General features: G+C 54.0%; 1 protein-coding gene across 1 annotated transcript; it reads left to right on the forward strand.

Moving 5' to 3' along the window:
* Positions 1 to 1,961: 1,961 nt before the first annotated feature.
* HDAC3 (histone deacetylase 3) lies at positions 1,962 to 13,666 on the forward strand. Its single transcript, XM_068205510.1, has 15 exons — positions 1,962 to 2,115; positions 2,361 to 2,443; positions 5,771 to 5,913; positions 7,703 to 7,784; positions 7,954 to 8,010; positions 8,100 to 8,155; positions 9,405 to 9,538; positions 9,787 to 9,867; positions 9,958 to 10,031; positions 10,174 to 10,238; positions 10,968 to 11,057; positions 11,159 to 11,217; positions 11,678 to 11,757; positions 12,045 to 12,202; positions 12,478 to 13,666. Exons 1-15 carry the CDS (start codon positions 2,061 to 2,063, stop codon positions 12,545 to 12,547), a joined length of 1,287 nt encoding a protein of 428 aa, XP_068061611.1. The 5' UTR covers positions 1,962 to 2,060; the 3' UTR covers positions 12,548 to 13,666.
* The last annotated feature ends 250 nt before the right edge of the window (positions 13,667 to 13,916 follow it).

Raw genomic sequence — 13,916 nt, forward strand, 5'->3', positions numbered from 1 at the left:
GCCGGGCATCCACTGAGATGCCAGGGAACATCCCGGTGCCCGTCTGCCCTGGTGCCCATGCTCAGGCAGCTCTGGGGGTCCTGCCCCTGTCTGAGACCCCGCTGGGCTGAGGAGCCTGTCTCCAGCGCAGCTTCCTTCATCCCAAACTGCAGGAAGCCGTCGAGCAGGAGGCTGCCAGGACCAAGCATTAGTTCTGCCTCGGTTTTCCAAGCCTTTGGACAAGGCTTGCTGCTCTGCCCGTCCTTCCTTCTCTCCAGCCCGCTGGGAGCAGGTCTGTGCTGCCATTCCCAGCCAGCACTGCTCACACCATGCTCCTGTTTCCATCCTTGTCAGCTCCAGCTTCTCCCCCATTCCGCTGCCTCCTCACACCCAGCGATTTCCCACCCAGCTTTTGCCCTTCTCCCGCCCGGCGGTGCCTCCAGAGGGTTCTTCCCGAAGGTCTGGAGAGCCTGCACCCTCCCAGGGTGGCACCTGGTGACAGCTGGCAGTGGCAGGTCCCCATCCTTCAGGGATTGGAATGGAACCAGTCCCATCAGGGTGTGGGTGTCCCAGGGAAAGCCCCCTGCCCATCCCCTGTGCCCCGGGGGTGGGGGCTGCGGCAGCTGGGGGTGACAGGGGAGCCTGGGGGTGACTGGGGGCCAGCTGTGGGCCTGGAGAAGAGATCCAGTGGCCAGCTGGGCTCACGGGGAGTAACTGGAGCAGCTGGGAGTGACTGGGAGCAGGTGAGGAGGAGGGACGAGTGACTGGTGGCAGCTGAGGGAGCAGATGTAGAATTATGTGAGAGAATCCAGCAGGCATCTGGAAGTAACTGGGAATGACTGGGAGGCAGCTGCAGGCCAGCAGAAGAGAACCCAGTGGGCAACTGGGCAACTGGGATCTGCTGGGGGGCAACTGGGAGCAGCTGGGGGGGGTAACTGGGGCAGCTGGCAGTAACTGGGATCTGCTGGGGGGGTAACTGGGAGCAGCTGGCAGTAACTGGGATCTGCTGGGGGTAACTGGGAGGAGCTGGCAATAACTGGGATCTGCTGGGGGGGTAACTGGGGGCAGCTGGCAGTAACTGGGATCTGCTGGGGGGGTAACTGGGATCTGCTGGCAATAACTGGGATCTGCTGTGGGGGGGTAACTGGGAGGAGCTGGCAGTAACTGGGATCTGCTGGGGGGGTAACTGGGAGCAGCTGGCAGTAACTGGGATCTGCTGGGGGGTAACTGGGAGGAGCTGGCAATAATTGGGATCTGCTGGGGGGGTAACTGGGAGCAGCTGGCAGTAACTGGGATCTGCTGGGGGTAACTGGGAGGAGCTGGCAATAACTGGGATCTGCTGGAGGGGTAACTGGGGGCAGCTGGCAGTAACTGGGATCTGCTGGGGGGTAACTGGGAGGAGCTGGCAGTAACTGGGATCTGCTGGGGGTAACTGGGAGCAGCTGGCAGTAACTGGGATCTGCTGGGGGGGGGTAACTGGGAGCAGCTGGCAGTAACTGGGATCTGCTGGGGGTAACTGGGAGCAGGTGGCAATAACTGGGATCTGCTGGGGATAACTGGGAGCAGCTGGCAATAACTGGGATCTGCTGGGGGGGTAACTGGGAGGAGCTGGCAGTAACTGGGATCTGCTGGGGGGTAACTGGGAGGAGCTGGCAGTAGGAGAGGGGCAGTGAGGGATAACTGGCGGAGCTGAGGATGACTGGGGAGATGAGCTGGGGTCATGGGAGAGAGTCCAGCCGGTAACTGGCGGTAAGCGGGGGCAGGTGCGGGGCAGGCAGGTGAGCCCGCGATGTGACCGCGGTACCTGGGGGCAGCTGGGGTGACGGGGGCGGTGTGTGGGCACCAGGGAGCAGCGGGGCGAGCCTGGGCGCAGCTCTGAGGCGCTGGTGGCACCTGGGACCCGTCTGGAGGAGCGGGGGGCGACGCCGGGACCGCGGCGTGGCCACGCCCCCGCTGGTGGCCACGCCCACTTATGGGCGTGTCTTTGCCGTGGCCCCGCCCCAGCCCGGCCTCGGCCCCGTGCGGGTGTCGCGGCGCGATGACGTAAGCGGGAGCGCGGCGCGCGGCGCGGCCTGTCCGCCATGGCGAAGACCGTGGCCTATTTCTACGACCCGGACGTGGGCAACTTCCACTACGGTGCGAGCGGGGCCGGGACAGCGCCGGGGCTGCGCGGCGGAGCGGCCGCCGTGCGGCCGGGGCTGGGCCGGGCCGGGCCGGCTGGAGGCGGGGGTGCGGCGCAGCCCGCTCCCCGCTGTCCCCGCTCCCCCGTTCCCGCCCGTCCCCCTCAGCCCCGGACCTGTGCGGAGCGCGGTGCTCGGCGGGCGGCGGCGGCGGCCGTTGTGCCCCCGCCGCCCCGTTAATCCCGCGCGGTTCCGTTGCAGGCGCGGGGCACCCCATGAAGCCGCATCGCCTGGCGCTCACGCACAGCCTGGTGCTGCACTACGGCCTCTACAAGAAAATGATCGTAAGCCACGCGTGTCCCCAGCGGGCGGCGGTGGGCACGGCAGGGCACCGCGGAGGGCTCAGCGAGTGTCACAGGCTCCACTCCCGAGCCCCCGGGGCTGCCACCCACGCGTGGGTGACAGGTTCAGTGATGTGTGACAGGTTCAGTGATGTGTGACAGGTTCAGTGAGGTTGTGGAGCTTTGGCCCCACGGGTGGGTGACAGATACAATGAGGTTGTAGAGCTTTGGCCCCACGGCTGGGTAACAGGTTCACTGAGGTTGTGGAGCTTTGGAGCCCACGGGTGGGTGACAGGTTCGCTGATGTTGTGGAGCATTAGCCCCACGGGTGGGTGGCAGGTTCACTGATGTTGTGGAGCTTTAGCCCCACGGGTGGGTGACAGGTTCGCTGATGTTGTGGAGCTTCAGCCCCACGGCTGGGTGGCAGGTTCACTGAGGTTGTGGAGCTTTGGCCCCACGGGTGGGTGACAGGTTCAGTGATGTTGTGGAGCTTTAGCCCCACGGCTGGGTGACAGGTTCACTGATCTTGTAGAGCTTTAGCCCCACGGGTGGGTGGCAGGTTCACTGATGTTGTGGAGCTTTAGCCCCACGGGTGGGTGACAGGTTCAGTGATGTTGTGGAGCTTTGGCCCCACGGGTGGGTGACAGGTTCAGTGAGGTTGTGGAACATTGGCCCCACGGGTGGGTGACAGGTTCACTGAGGTTGTGGAGCTTTGGAGCCCACGGGTGGGTGACAGGTTCAGTGAGGTTGTGGAGCTTTGGCCCCACGGGTGGGTGACAGATTCACTGATGTTGTAGAGCTTTGGCCCCACGGGTGGGTGACAGGTTCAGTGATGTGTGACAGGTTCAGTGAGGTTGTGGAGCTTTGGCCCCACGGGTGGGTGACAGGTTCAGTGAGGTTGTGGAGCTTTGGCCCCACGGGTGGGTGACAGGTTCAGTGAGGTTGTGGAGCTTTGGCCCCACGGGTGGGTGACAGATACAATGAGGTTGTAGAACTTTGACCCCACGGCTGGGTGGCAGGTTCACTGAGGTTGTGGAGCTTTGGAGCCCACGGGTGGGTGACAGGTTCACTGATGTTGTGGAGCTTTGGAGCCCACGGGTGGGTGACAGGTTCACTGATCTTTTAGAGCTTTGGCCCCACGGGTGGGTGACAGGTTCAGTGATGTTGTAGAGCTTTGGCCCCACGGGTGGGTGACAGGTTCACTGATCTTGTAGAGCTTTGGCCCCACGGGTGGGTGACAGGTTCACTGATGTTGTGGAGCTTTAGCCCCACGGGTGGGTGACAGGTTCACTGATCTTGTGGAGCTTTAGCCCCACGGGTGGGTGGCAGGTTCACTGATGTTGTTGAGCTCAGTCCTGCGCTGTTGGTGCAGCTGTAGAAGATTCCAAGGAGCTGCGGAGGTCAGGCAACTGTAGGGATGCAATTTATGAAAAGAATTTTAGTTGTTTAGACATGAGAGGAATTTCCTTTATTAATAAAATTCCCAAATAAAACCACATCCTGGGCAGTGACTGTGTGGATATGCAGCACTTGGGGGGACTGTGGGGAGTCTTTGCAAAGTTTTTTTTCCATATCTTTATGTGTGGATTTCCACAAGTAACTTCCCCAGAGTTGTTTGTTGTTTTTTTTTTTTTAATTTCCACAAATGTCTTCTACAAGTAACTACTCCAGAGTTTTTTTATTATTTCCACAAGTAACTGCCCCAGAGATTTATTATTATTACTATTATTATTATTATTATTATTATTTCCAGAAGTAACTTCCCCAGAGGTTTTTTTGTTGTTTTTTTCTTTTTTTAATTTTTGCAAGTAACTTCCCCAGAGTTGGGCTTTTCCTTGCAGGAACAGCCAAGAAACATGTTCTGACCTACCACTTCTAAATGGCAAATCCCTGCCTCAAGGAGGCAGTGGGCAGAGCTCTACATTTTCAGTCTTGAAATTCTTTTTTTGAGGGGTCATGTTTTCCACAAGCTGCTACTGGGAAGCTGAAAACCTCAGAGACATCTTCATCCCCAAACAGTCAGGGACTGGCAAAGTCAGGAACAAATAAAACCAGGGGTTTGGAGCGTTGGGACTGTGAATTCCTGCTGATTTTGCCTTGTGGTTGCATCGTTTGTGCCTCCTTACAATCAAAGCTTGCGATCCTGTTGGGCTGGGTTTGCCTCTTCCCACCTTCCCCAGCTCAGGAACGTGGGTGGGATTGCTGGGAAGGCTGCAAGGAGCCAGGTTTGTTCTGCCAGCAGCTGAGTGAACATTCCAGCCTGGTTTTCCCCTCCCTTTCTCTTTGAGTCCCACATCCTTACTCTGAGAGCCTCTGGCTGTCCAGTGAGAGCCACTTCTCCTCTCTCTGCCATCACTTTTGGTCTGGTTTGGTTTAATGAACCATCAGGATTCCTGGGGGATCCCTGGGAATAAGGAGTCACCTCATCCCCTGTTTGAGTTGTCAGAGGCAGCAGCCTCTGAGAAACACCAAATTCCACATGGAAAACACCAGGAGAGGAGGAGATGGGCTTGTTCTGGTTTATTGTGGCTCTGAAAAGGACCAGGTTTCTGGCTCAGCACAGGAAGCAGGAGCATGGTGCAGTTGTCCTGAGGAATTTCCCTTTGGAGACCAGCTTGTGCATCTTCTGTTGTGTTCATGTTCCACTTTTTCTGTCATGTGCTTGCTTAAAATAAGAGAAATTAAAATAGTAAGTGGAATCACAGAAAAGATCTCTTATCAATTGAATTGATAAGAGATGGTTGTGTTAATTTTTAACTCCCAGTGATGTTAATTTTTAACTTCCCTCTAGTGAGGGATGTGCCCTAAGTGCCAAACCTGTGTTGTCACAAGATCCTGGATTTGAGTCCATCCACCTCCCTGACCATTCCTTCCATTTTCCTTTCCAAAGGAAACGAAACTTAGGCAGCTCTTCATCTGTCTGGGAGGATCCCCAAATAATTTGGGACCTGTCAATAAATCTTAGAGGGATCAGAACCACCCCAAATCAAGGTCTTATATTGGTGAATGAGGAAGGAAGGATCCCCCCAGGGAAGGAAAAGCTGTGGTTTATTTTGCTGCCCCAGCAGGGCAATGTGCCATGGGGAAGGAAGAAATTTTATGGCGAGAGCTGCAGTCAGCAGAGGCAGGATTTGGATTTATGAAAGGGAAAAAATGAAAGGACAAGCAGGTTTTGTGGAGCAGCTGTTGAATTTAAATGAACACAAGTGCCAGTGTTTGCACATCTTTTATGTACCTCATGCAGGCCACTTGTCAATTAGCTTGAGATTCCTTCCAGCCCAAGGAAACAGAGTTTGGATGGAGAATAACTCCTCCTTTTGTCTCTGGAAGGTGTTCAAGCCCTACCAGGCATCCCAGCATGACATGTGCCGCTTCCACTCCGAGGATTACATCGACTTCCTGCAGAGGGTGAGCCCCAACAACATGCAGGGCTTCACCAAGAGCCTCAACGCCTTCAACGTGGGCGACGACTGGTGAGTGCCCCAGGAGCTGCCCTGCCCTGGGCCCTGCAGCTCTTCTGGAATGTGCCATTCCTGCCTTGGTTTAGGCAGCACGAGGAGCCTGCCCTCCTGTGCTGTCTGGGTTTGAACAGACAGGTGGGTGCTAAGGAAGGCAGGAGCCTCCCCTGAAATGGAAAATGTAAACACCCTCCCTCTGAATTGTTATAAATTTGAAATTAAGGGGCTCTCAGGCAAAGATATGGGAATAGGAATAACAGTTCTTTATTAGGGAAATTAAAAATACAAATGCAATAGTACAAACAAAACCAAACACTGCCAGAGTCAGAGCAGGCCCTGGCAGCCTGTGGGTCAGGCTGGTGGCAGCAGTCCCATCCCATGGTGGCTCAGCCCTCCTGCAGTGCCAGCTGTGCTTCTGCTGGAGCAGGGATCCTGCACAAGGGATCACTTTCCTCTGAAGCTCCAGGGCTGCTGGAGATGGGCCTGGGCTTCCTCTGGGAATGCAGTGGGGAAGAAAGCTGCTCCCCTGGGAATGCAGTGGGCAAAGGCTGCTGTGGTGTTCCAAGGTCAGATTGTATCCAGGTAGGAATGCTTGGCTCCTCCCCTGGGTGGAGCATCTCCCCATGGGATGATGGAATTTTCTCAGCCGTGCAGGGACACTCAGTGGCCATGAACAGCAGAGATCTCCTGGAGGGAGGATTGGGTGTGGGAGAGATAAAGAAAACTGCCCCATGAACAGAGGGTATCTGCCCCAGCTCTAACTGATGGCAGATAGAATACACACCCCTATTTCCAGCCTAAGACATGTGTGGATAAGGGTGTGGAGCCTCCTTGATTCCTTTCTCTTCACTGGGGGTGTTGCAGTGCTCCTTTTTGGGTCTAGATTTGGGCTTGTTGGGTTGCAGACTCTGCTTGTTCTGGAAGGGTTTCCGGTTCTTCTGGTGTGTGGCAACTGTCTTTGGTAAGAATTTGATGCGGTATCCAGCTCTGGGGATCAAAGAACATGGTGGAGCAAATCCAGAGGAGGCACCAGGATGAGCAGAGGGATGGAGCAGCTCTGCTGGCATAGCTGTGATTGTTCAGCCTGGAGAAGGGAAAGGGTGACCTCATTGTGGCTTTCCAGTACCTGAAGAAGCTGACAAGAGAGCTGGAGAGGGACTTGGGACAAGGGATGGAGGGACAAGACACAGGGAATGCCTTCCCACTGCCAAAGGGCAGAGCTGGATGGGATATTGGGAAGGAATTGTTCCCTGGGAGGGTGAGCAGGCCCTGGCACAGGGTGTCCAAAGCAGCTGTGGCTGCCTCTGGATCCCTGGCAGTGTCCCAGGCCAGGCTGGATGGGGCTTGGGACAGTGGAAGGTGTCCCTGCATGGCAGGGAGTGGAACTCTTAAGTTCTTTTCCCACCCAAATCATTCTGGGATTGGGAGCTATTGCAGTCCCCCCCTCTCCTGAGGCAGTGTCTCATCATGTCCCAGCTGTGGGCACACCCCAGCAGAGCTGCAGGATAGACTCTGACAGCTTTTAGAAACAGTGAAGCCTTCTCAAGGCTGGTTTAGAAGCTTTGGGGATCACTCTCAGTTCCCTTGTATTCCCACTGTGTTTGCAGCCAGCTCACTCCCCTGCTGGGGCTCAGTGAGTTACAGGCAGGGTCAGAGTGATCCTGATCCCAAATTAACTCTTTCACAGAGAACTGAGCTTTATTCTTGTTCAGGTGTTAACCCTGGCCAGTTTGATTCCTGGCTGTGCTCTGCTGAAAAGGGAAGGAATGAGGAGTTCTGAGTTGGAATGTGGTTTCTTTTTCAGCCCAGTGTTTCCAGGCCTCTTTGAATTTTGCTCTCGTTACACTGGGGCCTCCCTGCAGGGAGCAACACAGCTGAACAACAAGGTAAGGGGGCTGAGGTGCTGATCTCTTGGAGCCCAGCTGGAGCTGAGGAGGAGGAAAAGCCAGGAGGGTGTTGTGGACCCCTGGGATGGGCAGGTGGAAGTGGGAAGGAGGGTACAGGGTTGTTGTCACCATATTGTCACTTTAAACTCACTTCTCTTTCCTCTCTTAGATCTGTGACATTGCCATAAACTGGGCAGGGGGCCTCCATCATGCCAAAAAGTTTGAGGTAATGAGATCTGTGCATTCCTCTTGTCTTTGGGGCCTGGGCTCTGTGTTGATCTCATCCTAAACTCTTGGGGTTTCTCTCTCTTCCAGGCTTCGGGCTTTTGTTATGTCAATGACATCGTGATTGGCATCCTGGAGCTGCTCAAGTAAGGACAGGGCCAAGGGCTGAGCTCTGCTGGCTGCTTTGTGCTTTCCCTCTGCTTTTTCTATTTCCCTGCCTCATTTGCCTTTCTGGAATCCAGGAAGCCCAATTTTGTCCTGGCCTTATCTTTAAGACACAAGACAGGGTTTGAGCATTGGAACATCTCATTCCAGTTTTGTTGGAGTCAGATGTTTTGTTATCGCTCAGGGAGCTTGAGGGGTACAGAAGAGTTCTTCAATCCCATTTCAGGGGCTCCTGAGTCTCAACCCTTTTGCCACAGTGAGACTTCTGTAGGTAAATGCAAGTTTTGGTTCACTGGAGACACAAAAGTGACTCAAATCTTTGTTGGGCACCTTAAGAACAGGATTTGTGCTGCACATGGATGATCAAAGGACACTTGGTCTCCATAGAAAAGAGTCAGGTTATTTTTCACTTTAGGAAATGAAAAATAAGTTCAGAATGAGAGGAAAAGTTACAGAAATACCTTTAGTGTCTTGAATTGATCTGAGATTTTTTTTAAATTTTTTTTGGTACTTCAAAGTGTCCTCCTTGTCACTGAACCTCAGACAAGTTGTCATGGAATTAAAAAGGATTTGGAGTTGATCAAACAATAGTTACATGACTGCTGGCAAGTTTACTTGCTCTCAGTCAGATTTATGGGATGTACTGGTTCCCCCTTCCCTGCTCTGTTTGGAACCCAGGATTTCCCTGGCAATCCCTGCACTCCCATTTCCTAATCTCATCTGCCAGAGGCCTCAAATAATATCCCCTGAGGGGTAACTGGGCTGTATTTATGTCCCTATTCTTCTGTTGCCTGTTTCCAGGAACCATTTCTGCAGCAGGTGACTGCATTTTGAGTTTGCTTCTGACTCTGTGTCTCTGGCTGCTTCTCCAGTAAATTTAGCCCAGCCTGGAATTTTTGGGTGCTCACCAGCTGGGACACAGTGCTCCATTTCCCACCTCCTCCATGCCAGCTTGCCTTTCATTTCCTGATATGATTAAAATCACTGGAGCTCTTAAAGATTAACTATAAGCACATTGGAAACAACAATCTGCAACTTTTGAGCACCCAGCTGCTTAAACAAGTTCTTTTCCAAGACATTTCTGGCCCCATTTAAAAACGTTTTTGTTCTAGTATCCATTTCAAACCACCTCAGAAGAACATGTTTTGAATACCAATTTCCAAGCACATCAAAGGAAGATGTTTGAGTGTGTACAAATGCCTGGAATCCCAACTTTGATGTATTCCACAGGTATCACCCCCGGGTGCTGTACATCGACATCGATATCCATCACGGGGACGGGGTGCAGGAGGCTTTCTACCTGACAGATCGTGTCATGACAGTGTCATTTCACAAATATGGCAACTATTTCTTTCCTGGCACTGGTAAGTTTTTAACTTCTAGTGGAAAACTGCTTCAGAATCCCTTGGAAGCTCTGCTGGCGTAGAAAAAAGTAAATCACAAAATTTGAGCTGCAGGGGGAAATGGTGGGAGAAAGTGATTAGAGGGGAACAGAACTGTAGTTGCTTGTAAGAAAGGGGTCCTGATTAGGTAGAAAGACTCAGCCCAGCTCAGACCTGGCCTTTGCACAGCTCTGAAGTGTCAGGGCTGTTGTGCCTGTTGTGTTTTGCAGGTGACATGTATGAGGTTGGTGCCGAGAGTGGCCGTTACTATTGTCTCAACGTGCCCCTCAGAGATGGCATCGACGACCAAAGTAGGTGTTCCCTTCCCTTTCCCCTTGGCCCCAGGGGTTTCCTGGTCCTCCTGCTCCAGAGCCATGACAAATCCACCTCTCTCTCCAAAGGTTATAAGCACCTCTTCCAGCCAGTCATTAACCAGGTGGTAGATTACTATCAGCCCACCTGCATAGTCCTGCAGGTAAGGAAGCAAACTTCTGTGCACGCATCCATGCCTTCAGAGGCTGCAGAGGGCTCAGAGGGCTGTATCTGTGTTAACCTTCTGTCCCCTGGTGTGGATCTGGAGTGCAGTGCCAAAATTCCCTTGTTTTTCTGTTCCCCAGTGTGGTGCTGATTCTCTGGGTTGTGACCGGTTGGGATGTTTTAACCTCAGTATAAGAGGCCATGGGTAAGTACAGCAGGGTTGGGCACAGAAAAACTACCTGAAGGGCTCTGAGGAGTCTCTGCTGTGAGGTTGGACTTTTGACTTTGGCCTGCCAGCAGTTTTTGAGGTTTTTTTAACATTTGTGTGACTGGAGGGGGTCTGGGAATGAGGCTTTGTACGAGGTGCTGCAGAGGAGGAGGAGGCCATGGAGATGGTCCTAGGACAGGAGCCAGGCTGGGAGAGCTGGGGGTGCTCACCTGGAGAGGAGAAGCCTCCATGGAGAACTCAGAGCCCCTTCCAGGGCCTCAAAGGGCTCCAGGAGAGCTGGAGAGGGACTGGGAACAAGGGATGGAGGCACAGGACACAGGGAATGGCTTCCCACTGCCAGAGGGCAGGGATGGATGGGATATTGGGAATGAGGAATTGTTCCCTGGCAGGGTGGGCAGGCCCTGGCACAGGGTGCCCAGAGCAGCTGTGGCTGCCCCTGGATCCCTGGATGTGCCCAAGGCCAGGTTGGACACTGGGGCTTGGAGCAGCCTGGGACAGTGGAAGGTGTCCCTGCCCATGGCAGGGGTGGAATGAGATGAACCTTAAGGTCCTTTCCAACCCAACCCCTGTGCTGGAGATTGCTGGGTGGAAGCTCCAGGTGTGTCACACCAGCTATGGTGGTGTTGGAGTTCAGGGGAGCATTTCTGACACATGAACCTGTGCTGCAGTTTCCAGCTCTGGCATTTTCCTCTTTGGGGTTTGTAGGGAGTGTGTGGAGTACGTGAAGAGCTTCAACATCCCCTTGCTGGTGCTGGGAGGAGGAGGTTACACGGTCCGGAACGTGGCACGGTGCTGGTGAGTCCCCTCTGCCTGGTGAGGGGCACTGCTTGGGCACTTCTGGGGGATTTGTCCCTGCATTTCCCACTTCCTGAGCTCCTCTTTTGCTATGTTTCCAGGACTTACGAAACATCCTTGCTCGTGGATGAACCAATTAGTGACGAGCTCCCATACAGTGGTAAGTTGGAGTTGCCTTTTTTCCTCAAAAACTCAGTTGAAATTCTTGGGATGTTTTATTCTGCATTGACCAGGGCCAAAGTGTCAGCACTTCCTGACCTTGGAGATGGCCTTAGCCATGCCTGGAAGTGTCCAAGGCCAGGTTGGATGGGGTTTGGTCTAGTGGAAAGTGTCCCTGCCCATGACAAGGGGTTGGAATGTGATGAGGTTTAAGGTCCCTTCCAACCCAAACCATTCTGTGATCTCCCACCACCCACTTTGCTGGGCAGACACTGCCGTGTGTGTCCAGGGTGATTTAGTTTGCACCATTTCCTGTTGTTTTGTCTAAGCCCTCGCACTCAGGGTTGAATATCAGTGTGCTTTTTAAGCTCTGCTGTCCCCCAGACAGGTGGGAGGGTGAGCTCTGCTCTCTGCACAGCTTCTGGCCCTCTGTGCTCTAACTCTGCCTCCTTCCATCTCAGAGTACTTTGAATACTTTGCTCCAGACTTCACCCTTCACCCTGATGTCAGCACGAGGATTGAGAATCAGAACTCGAGGCAGGTGAGTGCCTGCAGCCATGCTGCAATATCAGCTTGGAATTTCCAAAATCCTGTGGTTGATGCTGTGTCCTGTGAAACCAGCTGGAGCCCAGGGCAAAAAAACAATGAGAAACAACAGGGTTGTCTCAGTGTTTCCTGCTTGAGTGTCAATAATTAAATTCACTCTGCTCTGATAAGTGACTTTTTGCACAAATTTGTTGCTCTTGGCCAGCACAGAGGTGATGCAGGCAGGTGACAGAGCTGTGACACATCTCACTGTGGTGATCCCTGTGTGTTCTGTCCCTGTAGTACCTGGATCAGATCAGGCAGACCATATTTGAGAACCTGAAGATGCTGAACCACGCTCCCAGCGTGCAGATCCACGACGTGCCCTCGGACCTGCTCAGCTACGACCGCACGGATGAGCCCGATCCAGAGGAGAGGGGCTCCGAGGAAAACTACAGCAGGTACCAGAGCTTCTTCTGGAGCAGTGGGCTTCCCTTCCTGCCCCTGGGAGGGGGTACAGAGGAATCCACCCGAGTCCTAGAGCAAGCCACAGAATCCCAGAATTCGGGGTTGGAAGGGACCTTAAAGCCCATCATTCTCATGGGCAGGGAAGTCACTTCTGAGTCTCTTTGTTTTTACCCAAGAAGCTTCTGTGGTCTCCTAATATGACATTCCCTCAGGCCCCAAGGGTGCCAGGTTCCTCTCCCCTCCCTGACAGGGATTTCTCTTCCCCCAGGCCTGAAGCTCCCAACGAGTTCTACGACGGTGACCACGACAATGACAAGGAGAGTGACGTGGAGATCTGAGGGCTCTGCCCTGGCCTCTGGGCTGCGGGGCCTCCCGCCTTGGACACAGATGCTTGGAGCACATACCTGGGCCCTGCAGGAGCCAGTTTAGCCCTGTCTTCATCTTGGACTGCGTGTGGTGGCAGCAGAGACAGTCCCACTGCAGGCTTCTGCCACCTGGAGAGGCACAGAGGTGACATGAGTTCCTTACTCGTCACCACGTCACGGTTCCGGCTGTCACCGCTCTGGGAGTGGAGCCGTGCTGAGTCCTGGCTGGCAGCTGTGGGACTGCCCTCAGAGCCTGAGCCACGTTCCATGGTTCCCATGCAGGCTCCTGCCAGCCAGCTGGGAGCTGGAGCAGCTGTGCCTACGATCTCTGCCTCTCTGCAGCAGTCAGGATCCATCCTGCTGTCCCTGACCTCCACTCAGGTACCACCCCAGCGTCCTCTGCAGCTTGCACTGAGAGCTGCTCCTGATGTCGCTTCTCAAGCAGCTGATGCTCCACAGCTCCAGGAATTATTGGAGAAGACCAGGCCAGTTGTGGGGTAGGGGTCAGGATGTCCTTGGAGCAGCTCAGTGGAGTGGATGGAAGGATGTGTGCAGAGCATAGGCTCATTCCTTCCCCCCACACCCACATCTGCATTCACAAACGAGTTCTGCAGCACTTGGCCAAGTTGGACACAACCTCCCTGTTGTGTTTATTGCTTGGGAGGCTTAAATGCCTGTGGAACAGAGGTTTGGCTGCCCAGGTCAGTACTTGGTGTGTCCTGCACCTCTAATGTGGCTTCCAGCTGTGTTTCCCAAGTTCACACATGGTCCTCCTGTGTGTCAGCAAGAGATCTGGGCTGTTTGCTCTGAGAGGAAACAGTTCCTGGGCTGTACCCAGCAGATGTTGCTCTACTGCTGGGTGAGGGAAGCTGCTTCCTCCAAGTGCTCTGTTCCTGCCCTCACCCAGCAGAGATTTCCCTTGGCCATCCCTCCAATGCCAGATTTTGCTGCTCCTTTCTCCCAAGTCCTCACCTGGTACCTGTGGTGGTTTGGAACGTGCTGTTTGGGGAGGGGGGGTTCAGCCTCTGTCTGTACGGTTCTGTTTGTTTACTGATGTCTTTGAACATTAAAGAAGAGGCAGTATTTTTCTTACCTGACCTGTTGTTTGTCTGTTTCATCCCCACACCTTTTTGGCTCCCGTTCTCCCAAGGGTCAAGCATGTCCCTGGCAGGGCAGTGTCATCCACTGTTGGAAGGAATGGAGGGAATTCTGCTCCTCAGAGTAAATGTTGGTGAGTTTTTAGCATCACTGCACATGAGGGGAGCACCCTGAACTCCTTTTCAAGAGGCCAGGTGGGGTGGACACCCCTGTTATGCCTCTCAGTCCAGCAAAAGCTTTGCAG

Source organism: Anomalospiza imberbis, chromosome 15 (assembly GCF_031753505.1).
Source record: "Anomalospiza imberbis isolate Cuckoo-Finch-1a 21T00152 chromosome 15, ASM3175350v1, whole genome shotgun sequence".
Taxonomy (NCBI): domain Eukaryota; kingdom Metazoa; phylum Chordata; class Aves; order Passeriformes; family Viduidae; genus Anomalospiza; species Anomalospiza imberbis.